At 39.7% G+C, this 13,719-nt stretch overlaps 1 protein-coding gene across 3 annotated transcripts in view; it reads right to left on the bottom strand.

Moving 5' to 3' along the window:
- LOC139577137 (netrin-G2-like) overlaps positions 1–13,719 on the bottom strand; it is a 73,252-nt gene that overhangs the window by 22,937 nt on the left and 36,596 nt on the right. For all 3 annotated transcript variants that reach the window (XM_071403989.1, XM_071403990.1, XM_071403991.1), the window contains exons 4-5: positions 938–1,110; positions 466–489 (exon numbers count right to left, since the gene is read on the bottom strand). In XM_071403989.1, coding sequence (XP_071260090.1) covers positions 466–489; positions 938–1,110 — 197 coding nt within the window. The remainder of the gene's footprint in view (positions 1–465; positions 490–937; positions 1,111–13,719) is intronic.

The raw sequence follows: 13,719 nt of genomic DNA, 5'->3' as shown, positions 1-13,719 counted from the left end.
TTTTCCCTTACAAAAAATGTATCAACCCCTACAAAAATGTCCATTAATTATGATCCATATAATAGTTTACATTTCCTGTTGCTGCAGCATTATTGTCCTGCTGTAGCAAACTGGCTTAAATTAAGATCTTACATCTTTAGGTCTGCACAGAACCCCCATACACTCACAGTCCCTCTCACACCATGTCCTTGGGCTAGCCCTCATCTACAAAACCTGTTACACTGAAACACTTTGAATCCCCTCCCCCCATTTGAATTATAGACCAGCACTGAGGGATATAAAACTGTGGAAAAATGTGTTGTGAGTGTGATCATTGTGATTACCATGAAGGGACCCACCACAACACCAGAGGGGAGGGACATAAATTATATAATATGATAGACAATAATTTTTATGGCATACGAACAGAGAATGAAAAAGAAATGATAACAAGCTCTATCCCGTTTGATTAGGATTGTTACTTACTGCCAAGAGTCCCAGCAGCCTCACCTGACAGACAGACAGACAGAGAAAGAGAGAGAGTGAGAGAAACAAATGGAGATTTACTCATTTATTTTTGAGAATCAGTGACTTTATTTATATATACTGTATATATTTTTTTTATAGATGAAGGCTTTTCAGCTTTCAGTGCTTAATGTACAGAACATCAGGCACCAAATCTGTCATTGGAAGCGGCAAGCCCCCATTCCCGCTGTAGTTTGTGAGTTTAGAATAGGGTGCTTCTGCATACAGTGTCAGTGTACATCTGTAGAATTCCTCAAGAAAACGGACTTCTCTCCTGTGAAATGTGACAGCTTCGGCTGCACCACTCTGTGGCTGTATAGAGCAGATGGCCCAAATTATTTTTCAGCCATTACTTCATCCATCAAGTAACGTGCCTGATACAGTATTTTTGGTATAATATGATGTTTGAAGTGTATAGCTGTCAGCTACGTACAGGTATTGGGGGATCCGTTGGGGGTGGGTAGGTAGGATCCAGGTTTCCATGACTTGGCTTTGAAGCCCCTCTCACAGCGAGTGCAGTCCTGGCCTGTCGTATTGTGCTCACAGTCACACTGCAGGCTGCCCTCCCGAAAGGTGCACTGGCCAGCATGGAGGTTACACTTACACCTATGGCAAGATGGGGGGGGGTAGAAGCAACGTCAATCCACAACACTGTTATGGCCTCACTTGAACAACTCCTGCGCTAATCATGCATGATCAAGTACACCTTGCGGTTATTGACATTGTTTTTGATCAATATTATTTTTTATAAATTGCCTTCCTGGATAAATTGCGGTGTTAAAGAGTAAGCCTAAAGAGTACGATTTATAGCACATTGTTAATTTATTGTGAGCTCAAAGAAGAGTATGACGAGAGAGAGAGAGAGAGAGAGAGAGAGGGAGCACAAGAGATAAAACGTTCTTGAAGATCGTGATTGACAATCAGCAGTATGCATTTGCATGTTTTATAAGTGGCAAGAGCTAAATCTTTCAGGGAAACAGAATAAAATAAATAGATAAGAAAATAAAAAAATACCAGGTCAAACAACATTTTCTGATCTCGAGAAATTACCAGGCCATTTACATCCAAATCATTTTTTGAAGGGGTAAGATTGAGATGGCGAGAGAGGTGGAAAGCAGGATAGCATGGTAATGGTGACATTTGAATAACAATCATAATCAGATGAGGGAGTCACTTCCAATATAAAGTGTTCCACTCTGGTGAGCCGACCACCCTTCATTTGCATGAAATATTCATAGGACGGACCTCCACACCTCCACAAGGATTTGTATTTTTGTATTTTATTACGGTTCACCATTAGCTGCTGCCCTGCAGCAGCGACTCTTCCTGTGTTCCAAACAAGATTAAGGCAATTACATACAAAATAAAACAGTACATCACACAACACATTATTACACACTACTACACCACAAGACATTATTACACACTACTCTACCACAACATATCTACAATACAACACATTATTACACACTACTCTACCACAACATCTCTACAATACAACACATTATTACACACTACTCTACCACAACATATCTACAATACAACACATTATTACACACTACTCTACCACAACATCTCTACAATACAACACATTATTACACACTACTCTACCACAACATATCTACAATACAACATCCATAATACAGCAATATAACAATATTGCAATGTAGGTGTGTGTAGAGTGCATGTGTCTGACTGTGTGTGTACCTCTTCACAGGATGCACTGTTCCATAAGGTGTATTTTTATCTGTTTTTTTGTCTCTGATTTTACTGCTTCCATGAGTTACTTGATGTGGAATAGAGTTCCATATAGCCATGGCTCTGTGTAAGTACTGTGCGTTTCCCATGGTCTGTTCTGGACTTTTGGGACTGTGTAGAGACCTCTGGTGGCATGTCTTGTGGGTTATGCATGGGTGTCTGAGCAGTGTGCTAGTAATTTAAACCGCAAGACAAGTAGTGATGCAGGGGAGATTGACATGCATGTTATTAATGATGTTAGGTCTCTGTGAACATTTAAGGGCCAGCCGTGCTGCTTTTGTCCCTCTTTGTGGCACTTGACCATATGACTGGACAGTAGTCCAGGTGTGACAAAACTAGGGACTGTTGGACTTTTTGTTGATAGCGATGTCAAGAAAGCAGAGCAGCACTTTATTATGAACAGACCTCTCCCAATCTTAGCTACCGTTGCATCAATACATTTGACCATGATAGTTTATAATGCAGGGCTGAGCCAAGCAGTTTAGTCTCCTCAACTTGCCCCATTTCCACAGTATTCATTACAAGATTTAGCAGAGGTTTAGGGTTTAGTGAATGATTTGTCCCAAATGCAATGCTTTTAGGTTTTAAAATATGTAGGACTACACTCTTAGAAAAAAGGGTTCCAGAAGGGTTATTCGGCTGTCCCCATAAGATAACCCTTTTTGGTTCCAGGTAGAACCCTTTTTTGGTTCCAGGTAGAACGCTTTTTTGGTTCCAGGTAGAACCCTATGTGGAACGGATTCTACACGGAATCCAAATGGGTTTTACCTGGAACCAAAAAGGGTTCTTCAAAGGGTTCTCTTATGGGGACAGCCAAAGAACTCATTTAGGTTCTAGATAGCACCTTTTTTTCTAAGAGTGTAGCTTATTTCTTGCCACCCATTCTAAAACTGACTGCAGCTCTTTGTTAAGTGTTGCAGAGATTTTACTTGCTGTGGTAGCTGACAGCATACATAGACACACAGGCCTTACTCGTGCCAGTGGCAGGTCATTAGTGTAGATTGAAAAAAGTAAAGGGGCCTAGACAGCTGCCCTGGGGAATGCCTGACTCTACCTGGATTATGTTGGAGAGGCTTCCATTAAAGAACACCCTCTTTGTTCTGCTAGACAGGTAACTCTCTATCCACGATATAGCAGGAGATGGAAAGCCATAACATAAATTTTTCCAGTATCAGATGATGATTGATAATGTCAAAAGCTAACAAGACAGCTCCCACAATCTTCTTATTATCAATTTCTTTCAGCCAATGATCAGTAATTTGTATAAGTGCCGTACATGTTGAGTGCCCTTCCTTATAAGCGTGCTGAATGTCCGTTTTTTTTGTACCTCGTCAAACACAATTTTCTTTTTAAATGTACCAAGGGTTGGTAACAGGCTGATTGGTTGGCAGTTTGAGCCAGGAAAGGGTGCTTTACTATTCTTGGGTTGCAGATATCTCGTCTCCTCTCCTCGCCCCTCTTTGCCTACTCATCTCCTCTGATCTACACTTACTGTGCCCTATAGCTAGCTAGAATTCCATTGAAAAACCTGATTGAGATTACAGTGAACTTCCTGAACTCTCCAAAGGATTGCTCTTTGTCTGTAGATGTCCAGCAAACACAACGACATTGTGTCAACATTGTCCAACAACAAATCATACTGTTAGAGGCATATAAAAAAAAAAATCTGAATATTATCAATCAATTCTGAGTGAAAATACAATAGAATCAGAATTTGGAATTTGGAATTTGGTACTTAGCATATCCAAATACTGACACTTTGATACCATGAAGATGTACAGTCGTGGCCAAACGTTTTGAGAATGAAACAAATATTAATTTTCACAAAGTCTGCTGCCTCAGTTTGTATGATGGCAATTTGCATATACTCCAGAATGTTATGAAGAGTGGTCAGATGAATTGCAATTCATTGCAAAGTCCCTCTTTGCCATGCAAATGAACTGAATCCCCAAAAAACATTTCCATTGCATTTCAGCCCTGCCACAAAAGGACTAGCAGACATCGTGTCAGTGATTCTCTCGTTAACACATGTGTGAGTGTTGATGAGGACAAGGCTGGAGATCACTCTGTCATGCTGATTGAGTTCAAATAACAGACTGGAAGCTTCAAAAGGAGGGTGGTGCTTGTAATCATTGTTCTTCCTCTGTCAACCATGGTTACGTACAAGGAAACACATGCCGTCATCATTGCTTTGCACAAAAAGGGTTTCATAGGCAAGGATATTGCTGCCAGTAAGATTGCACCTAAATCAACCATTTATCGGATCATCAAGAACTTCAAGGAGAGCAGTTCAATTGTTGTGAAGAAGGCTTCAGGGCACCCAAGAAAGTCCAGCAAGCGCCAGGACCGTCATCTAAAGTTGATTCAGCTGTGGGATCGAGGCACCACCAGTACAGAGCTTGCTCAGGAATGGCAGCAGGTAGGTGTGAGTGCATCTGCATGCACAGTGAGGCAAAGACTTTTGGAGGATGGCCTGGTGTCAAGAAGGGCAGCAAAGAAGCCACTTCTCTCCAGGAAAAACATCAGGGACAGACTGATATTCTGCAAAAGGTACAGGGATTGGACTGCTGAGGACTGGGGTAAAGTCATTGTCTCTGATGAATCCCCTTTCCGATTGTTTGGGGCATCCGGAAAAAAGCTTGTCCGGAGAAGACAAGGTGAGCGCTACCATCAGTCCTGTGTCATGCCAACAGTAAAGCATCCTGAGACCATTCATGTGTGGGGTTGCTTCTCAGCCAAGGGAGTGGGCTCACTCACAATTTTGCCTAAGAACACATGAATAAAGAATGGTACCAACACATCCTCCGAGAGCAACTTCTCCCAACCATCCAGGAACAGTTTGGTGAGGAACAATGCCTTTTCCAGCATGATGGAGCACCTTGCCATAAGGCAAAAGTGATAACTAAGTGGCCCGGGGAGCAAAACATCTATATTTTGAGTCCATGGCCAGGAAACTCCCCAGACCTTAATCCCATTGAGAACGTGTGGTCAATCCTCAAGAGGCGGGTGGACAAACAAAAACCCACAAATTCTGACAAACTCCAAGCATTGATTATGCAAGAATGGGCTGCCATCAGTCAGGATGTGTCCCAGAAGTTAATTGACAGCATGCCAAGGCAGATTGCAGAGGTCTTGAAAAAGAAGGGTCAACACTGCAAATATTGACTGTTTGCATCAACTTCATGTAATTGTCAATAAAAGCCTTTGACACTTATGAAATGCTTGTAATTATACTTCAGTATTCCATAGTAACATCTGACAAAAATATCTAAAGACACTGAAGCAGCAAACTTTGTGGAAATTAATATTTGTGTCATTCTCAAAACTTTTGGCCACGACTGTACTGTAGGCTATCACCTTTTCGGGTGCGTTTTATTCAGTGAATATGTCATCACACGGTCTTCAACTTTCGCATAAAATGACATACCCAAATGTAACTGCCTGTAGCTCAGGACCTGAAGCAAGGATATGCATATTATTGATACCATTTGAAAGGAAACACTTTGAAGTTTGTGGAAATTAGAAATGAATGAAGGAGAATAACACATTTGATCTGGTAAAAGATAATACAAACAAAAAAACATGCGATTTCTTATTTTTTTCTGTTCCATCATCTTTGAAATGCAAGAGAAAGACCATAATATAATGTTTCAGTTTAGGCGCAATTTAGATTTTGGACACTAGATGGCAGCAGTGTGTGTGCAAAGTTTCAGATTGATCCAGTGAAGAGTTGCAATACTGTACAGTATTTTGTATCAAGTCTGCACAAAAGTGCCGAATTGGTCAATTGATACATTTTCAAGTACATAACTATAGAGAAGATACAAAAATGATATGCTAATACAAAATATAAGTTTACACACTGCCAGGAATGTCATACATGATGGATCATTAGCTTATACACAAATTTTCACACATCTAGATGGCCGGGCGGGGTAGGTATGGAGCCAGAGACAGCAGGGGTTCAAACTGTTGAACCCAGTTCCTACATTTGAATATGAAATTAATTTTATCAAACATAACTATGCCACATTTTATCTCTGGGACTCTCAGGATGACAAATCAGAGCAAGATTACTGAATGTAAGTACATTATTTACCTTCAGAGGTGAATGTATCAAACCAGTTGCTGTGATACGTTTTTTGTTGTTGTGCACTCTCCTCAAACAATAGCATGGTATTTTGTTCACTGTAATAGCTACTGTAAATTGGACACCGTAGTTAGATTAACAAGAATTTAAGCTTTCTGCCCATTTAAGACATGTCTATGTCCTGGAAAGTTTGCTGTTACTTACAATGTCATTCTGATAACGGGTTTCCAGCATGCATACAAAGAAGGGCATTCTACGAGTACGGTCTTAGCACAAACGACAGATGATTGGTTAAAGAGTATGGATGACAGGAAGTTAGTTGGTGTACTGTTGCTAGATTTCAGTGCTGCTTTTGATGTAATTGATCATGAACTGTTACTAGGTAAACTCAAATGTTATGGTTTTAAGTCTGCAGCTCTCTCCTGGATGGAAGGCTATCTATCCTGGAGATGGCAAAAAGTGTTCTTTAATGGTAGCTTTTCAAACAGTAAAGATATACACTGTGGTGTTCCTCAAGGAAGTTGCCTAGGCCCACTTCTCTACTCTATCTTTACTAATGATTTACCTTCAGTAATGAATAAAGCAAGAGTGGTCATGTATGCTGATGACTCTAGCATCAGAATGCAATGAGCTAACATATGTACTGAGCAGTGAACTAAGAATGGTGTCTGAGTGGGTTGATATGAACAAATTGGTGTTGAACATTTCTAAAACTAAATGTATTGTATTTGGTTCAAGATATATGCTTGCTGATGATCCCCAATTGAATTTGTCGTTGAATAGAACACATGTAGAGCAAGTGAAAAAACTAAACTACTAGGCGTCATGTTCGACGCAGCTTAATCATGGTCAGAACACATAGACACTATTATTATTAAGATGGGTAAGGGAATTGCTGTTACAAGAAAATGTTCAGAGTATGTAACATCTAGCACTCTGAATCAGGTGATTAAATCCCTTGTCCTATCACACTTAGAGTACTGTCCAGTTATATGGTCATCTGCAGCAAAGAAAGATATAAAAAAGCTCAAAATCGCTCAAAACAGGGCTGCCAGATTCGCGCTTCATTGCTCTGTATGAATATTATCCAAATGCATCAGAATCTCTCATGGCTTCACGTTGAAAACAAATTACTATCCAGTCTTCTGATTTTTTTTAGGAATGTTATATATTTTTAAAAACCACAGTATTTTTCTGGCCAGTTAGTACATCCTAGCAACACGATAACCACCAAACCAGACAGGCAAGGACAAATCACCATAAATCTACAGTTTTATATAGAGCCATAGCTGAATGGAACTCTTTACCAATCCATATTTCTGAGGCAAAGAGTAAATCCACCTTCAAGAAAAAATTAAAATAACATCTAACGCTATAGACCATATCACTGGAGAGGAAATAGAAAGCATCAACTGAATGTTAAATGTGTTTCCTGTCAGGTATTTTAATTGTCTGTATTGTCTACTTGTTGAATGTTTGTGAAGTCTTGATTTGTGGTTGTTTGTAATGTCTTGTTAATTGGTGTTGGACCCCAGGAAGATTAGCTAGCGTTACGGTGTTAGCTAATGTAGATCCTAATAAAAATAACAAATTAGTCACATTAGCGCACATTAGCATCAACCGTCCCGGTATAGGGACACCGATCCCGTAGAGGTTTTAAAGGTTAGATATACTTTCCTCCTGGTAAAGATAGATACAAGGGTGGATTATATGAAGATGTGGCTCTTTCTCATTTCAAACTGAACACAATGAGGAGGATAATTGACAGACAGAGCCTGGTTTCATTCCAAACCGATTGACTTAAATTAAGTCTGTTTTCAAAACCCCCTCTGGAAACTGTTGGAGTTTCTCCCACCCTCTTGAGACCTTTAAGCCATAATTAAAAAATTGGTGACAATCGCATGGCTTTTTCATCCCAGGGCTCCTGGAAACAGAACTCCCATCAAGTGCCTCTTCATTACAAATAAATCAGCAGCCCACTTCGTCTCAGTGCCCTCTGTGAAAACCACCGGCGCTCCAGCTTATCACTAGGTCCTCCACTTTAGCTACACTATTAATCAATTACAGAACTCTTTCGGCAGTTAGCGATCTCCCACCAAACATCTATGAACAAAGATAATCTTATTCACTCCTTAACATGCCCATGGAACTTGCTCATCAACTATTTTGCAAGAAAGCTCTAAACATTGGATAAATACAGTCTTTCCCAAACCATTTCTGGCTTTCATAGGAACATTTTACATCCTCCTCCACAATTTATGCTTACAAATACTGCATGAACATTTGCATCCACTGGATGGTCCCTTATTACTGTAACAAAGCCACTGTGCCTTATTTAATGACAGAGACCCTACTCAAGCCCTATCCCTGACTGTAATGCTTCCAGGAGAAAGTGCAAGCTCTAAAAAACATCTGATGCAAAATAGATCTGTCTTGTCTGATGGCAGAATAAATGCCTGCTGGCATATTCTAAATGTGCTTAGTTATGGACTGTGAAACACTATGCAATGTGCACACACTAGTAGGCAGACTGGTATGCATCACCATCAACATGAATATTACAAATTATTGACACCTCACAAAAGTGCAAAGTGGACAGTAAAGCCCCATGATTAAACATGGAGAGTGAGCCAAGGACAGGATGAATCATTTGCTACACTGTAAAGGACAATATGGACAAGGTCGCTCTGCCTTTGACAAAAACATATTGTTTTCCCTTCTCCTTTGAGAAGTCACTGAAGCATGGGGGTGGCTGCGGAATAGAGAACAGACCCTCACACCAAGCCGTATACTATATATTAATGGCTCTGCTCACACTACGCTCTACATTCAGGAAGTATCCTGCCTTCACGCAGTGGCTGTCACACACACGTACACAGTCACACAAGTACACACACAAGCGCACACACACACACACAGTCATTCATTACTGAGACCATGTTAGATTTTCAAGCGCAAAAACAGTGTGCGGAAATAGTTATTTTGTCAAGGTGTGAGGATGTGTGCGTAGGATTTTCAAAGTGCCTTCAGAAACCCCCCGTTATGATTGTGGATGGAGCCTCACTCCTGTACTCTCGGAGGAAAATGCTCTCCTTCCTTCCCAGAACCAGGGCAGCTATATCCGGCTGCTGCAGGGCAACACCCCCGCTGCCTGGGCTCATGAGCTCATGTTAAGGGCCAGCGCCAGCCAGGCCCTGCTATTGGGCCAGGATCAAACCCCCATCTGGCCATCTGGAGAGGAAGAAGGAACAGGACCGTACATTCTACATATTTTTTAACAGGGAAGACATATTGAGACCTAGGTCTCTTTTTCAAATGGGGCCTGTATAATACAATATAAATATACACATTATACACAAAATATATATGTATATATACACACACGTTAAAATAGAAAAACCCAGTCATGGGAAGCACTAATAAAACATTACAAACCACCTGGAAAAACAGCATTCCTCCACAAATAAGTCCCCAATCAATACTTTAAATTGCCCAAACGGCACCAGAACATCAAGATGAAATGTGTTTATAAGTTTGTTCCAGCAATACGGTGCATTAAAACTAAAAGCAGATTTACCTAGCTCGGTGGAGACCCTAGGAACATCAAGAGTTAACCAATCCTATGAACAGGTTAGGCAACTCAGGTATATACTTCAACAGCAAAGTTGATAAGACAGAAGTTTATGAAGTAGGGCCTTGTAAACACGAAGGAAGTAATGCAGAGATCTGCGGGTCTTTTAGCAAAGTCCAGCCAACCTTCTGACACAGGATGCAGTGATGAGTATCAAAACTGTCACCTGTAACAAAACAAAGGGCACTATGGTACTGTAGATGGCATCCAATGGATTAAGAATAGTAGCAGCTGCACTTTGATAAATAATATCACCATAATCAAGAACAGATAAAAAGGTTGACTGAAAATGTAATTCCTACTACTTAGAAAAAAGCACCATTTGTTTCTGTAGAAAAAGTCAACTTTAAATCTTAGCTTCTTAACCAGTTCATCTATATGTTTTTTAAAACGTCAAATCCATATAAATACATATAAAGTATTTATATGCGGGAACACATTCAATTGGAGAACCATCTAATGAGTGAACATGTAGATCTGAAACATTCTTACGAGAGATTAAAAACAACGTGTATTCGGTTTTGCCCCCATTAAGCACAAGTTTTAAATCAGCAAGGGATTCCTGCATAGCTATACAATCTGACTGTAGTTTAGACACAGACCGGATCTACAGTTAGGGCAATAGTATAATAGTATCAGCCGCATGTAGATTAAGTTTACAATTTTTAACAGATTGACCAATGGTATTTATATAAATAGTGAACAGAACAGGTTCCAAAATCAACCCCTGTGGTACATCTTTATGTACTTTTAAAAATTCAGATTTAAATCCATCAATCATGATGGCCTGAGTTCTGTCACTAAGATAATCATAAAACCATGAACAGGCATTAGAGCTCAGGCCTATCAAGGACAACTTATTCAATAAAATAGTATGATCAACGGTATCGAAAGCTTTTGACAGGTCCACAAATAAAGCAGAACATTTAATTTTAGTGTCTAAAGCATGGACAAGATCATTAACTGGTTGCTGTAATAGTGCTATGCCCAGGCATAAACCCTGATTAGTTTACATTCAAAATACATTTCTAAAATAAAAAAGAGCAAAGTACTGTGATGGAAATGTTATACTTGTGCTGTTCTAATAACCAATTTCTGTTTTCATGCAAGTGACTGATTGAACGAATCCTCACTTATCAGTATCTGCAATTTGGTAGTACGCCCAGACCTTGTTTTGAGAACGAAAGACATCTCAGTTTCAAGGTCTCAGCTTTGAGAGAAGCCTTGTGAGGTATTGGTCGTTCACATGAATGAAGCAAATGCTAATGATTAATTAATTATGAATAAGCTAAATCATGCAAATATGACTTCAGAGCTCAGTATATAAGTATATAAGGGAACTAACGGGATATAAGGGAACTAACGGGACTGCCCCATTAGAGCCCTTGACAGATGTTCATCAAGCTTCTTGGAACATCTCCAGCGTGCTGACAATAAACAATGATTCATTTAAGATTGACTTCGAGTGTCCCTGTGTAAGAATTTCCACAACAGTACATTTACCAACGATTCAAGAATCTTAGCTAGACAAGGAAGCCTTGAAATAGGTAGATAATGATTAAGATCACTACTATCCCCGTCCTTATGGAGTGGCAGATCAAGAACTGATTTCCATACTTTTGGAATATTTCCTGATAACATTGTTAAATAAAAAAATGTGGGTACTTAAGCAGACCAGGATCCAATTGGTCGGCCCCTGTGGATTTCTTGTTGTCTATTGCTAGTAAAGCATCCAGTACTTTTTTCTTCTGTAAATAGCCTAAAAGAAAAGCTTTGACTATCATTTCTCTGAACATTCACCAAATTTCCCCTATCAGCATCCAGCACAATATCATTGTGAATAGGCTTAGAAGTTATTTCAAAGAGACAGTCTGCTGAAATAAAATGGTTATTAAATGCATCAATGATGTCATTTTTTCCCTTAATGAGGCCAGTGTTTGAATAATTTTTTTGTGGCAGAGAGGAAGCAGACCCAGTTTTTTTTGGACAGTTTTCCATAATTTAGCCAGGTTCCCATTACAATCCAAAAGAGTGGTTACATAATGCTCTCGAGTGGCGCAGCATTCTAAGGCACTGCATCTCAGTGCAAGAGGTGTCACTACAGTCCCTGGTTCAAATCCAGGCTTTATCACATCCGGCTGTGATTGGGAGTCCCATAGGGCGGCGCACAATTGGCCCAGCATTGTCTGGGTTTAGCCGGGGTAGGCCGTCATTGAAAATAAGAATTTGTTCTTAACTGACTTGCCTAGTTAAATAAAAGTTAAATAAATAAATAAAACATAATCATCAGATTTAGCCTTTCTGATTTGTCTTACACAATGATTCCGCAGTTGCTTAAACAATTGCCAGTCTGGGCCTAAGTCTATGTTCCTGGCCTTGACCCAAGCATCAACTCTTTTATGAATGACTTCTGATAATTCCGGAGTGTACCAGGCATTCGATCTAACTTCAACCCTTCATTTTATGAAGGCAGCATGATTATCCACAATAGTATTGAAGACAAAGCTAAATCAGGCTCAAAGCTAAATCAAGTTCAGGGATCTGAAATACAATCAAGGTCACTAAAATAAAGATAATGTGAAAAAAAGCTTGTTCACTTACGTTTTAAAGTTCCTGTTTGTGATGACAAGAGGCTTACACTTTTTGTATTCTCACATCTCTAACACAAACAACTGGGAAAAGGTCACTAATGTCTTGGGCGAAGACACCAGTTGAAACATATTTCTTTGGTGTATTCATTCAAATAAGATCAATCAGAGTTTACTTTGAAGGATCTTTAGGGTTGGGCTGTGTATGCTTAGTCATCATCTGGGTTAGGTTTAGTTCATTACAAATGTATTTTAGATTGTCTGAAGAATGCATTTCCCAATCATAATTTAAGTCACCCAGGATAATTTCTGATTTAGTAAAAGAAGACAACTAGTTAACTCCTCGAGTACACAAAGATTAGCAGAGGTCGGTGGACCACTACAACAGTTATGGATACATTTTTCTCCAGAGAGAAGGCTTAAATATGGTAGCAAAAAAAACATTTCAAGAATGAAGAATGATCAGTCTACCACCTCTACCCTGTCTGTCAGCTCTAAACACATTATAACCCTCAATATTAATATCAGAATCCAGAATGTCCCCAGAGGTCCAAGTTTCCGTCAGTACCAGAATGTCCGGATTCGTCTGCATAGCCCAAATCTTGATGTAATCCAGTTTAGGAAGTAAAATCCTGATGTTCAGATGCATCAACCCAAGTCCTTTACGATTTTTTAAAAGTCACATGGAGTCTCCAACTCAATCAAGTCACTGTACGTTCAATAGGCGGTTGCAGACCCTGTTTGATGGTTGATATTGATATAGTTGGTATGGCTATAAGATTGCATAGAACTGCACCATTTGGTATATCTATCCCTATTAGTATTAGAGGAAGGAAAATACATTTGAATGACTTTTCCAATTACTTTTCTAAAGTTAGCACCAAAGGGCCTGAGGCCACAGCCAATGTCAATATGAGGGACTCTCAGAGTAACCAATGATAGAATGTTATAAACTGACTTACATGGGCTTTGGTTGCTATCGTGCAACAGCCCAAGGCCTCTATGTGATTTGGAAACCGATGGAGTATTAAAGTTTATGGAATTCACATTTGAACTAAAAGCACTGGGTGAGCAGACCACAGTGGGCTCCTATTTTGAGCTAACAATAGCAGATCTAAGAGTGGAGTTCAAACAAATAGGTACAAGAT

This window comes from Salvelinus alpinus, chromosome 5 (genome assembly GCF_045679555.1).
Source record: "Salvelinus alpinus chromosome 5, SLU_Salpinus.1, whole genome shotgun sequence".
Lineage (NCBI taxonomy): Eukaryota > Metazoa > Chordata > Actinopteri > Salmoniformes > Salmonidae > Salvelinus > Salvelinus alpinus.
The sequence above is the reverse complement of the archived record's forward strand: the minus strand, read 5'-3'. Positions and strand labels throughout refer to the sequence as shown.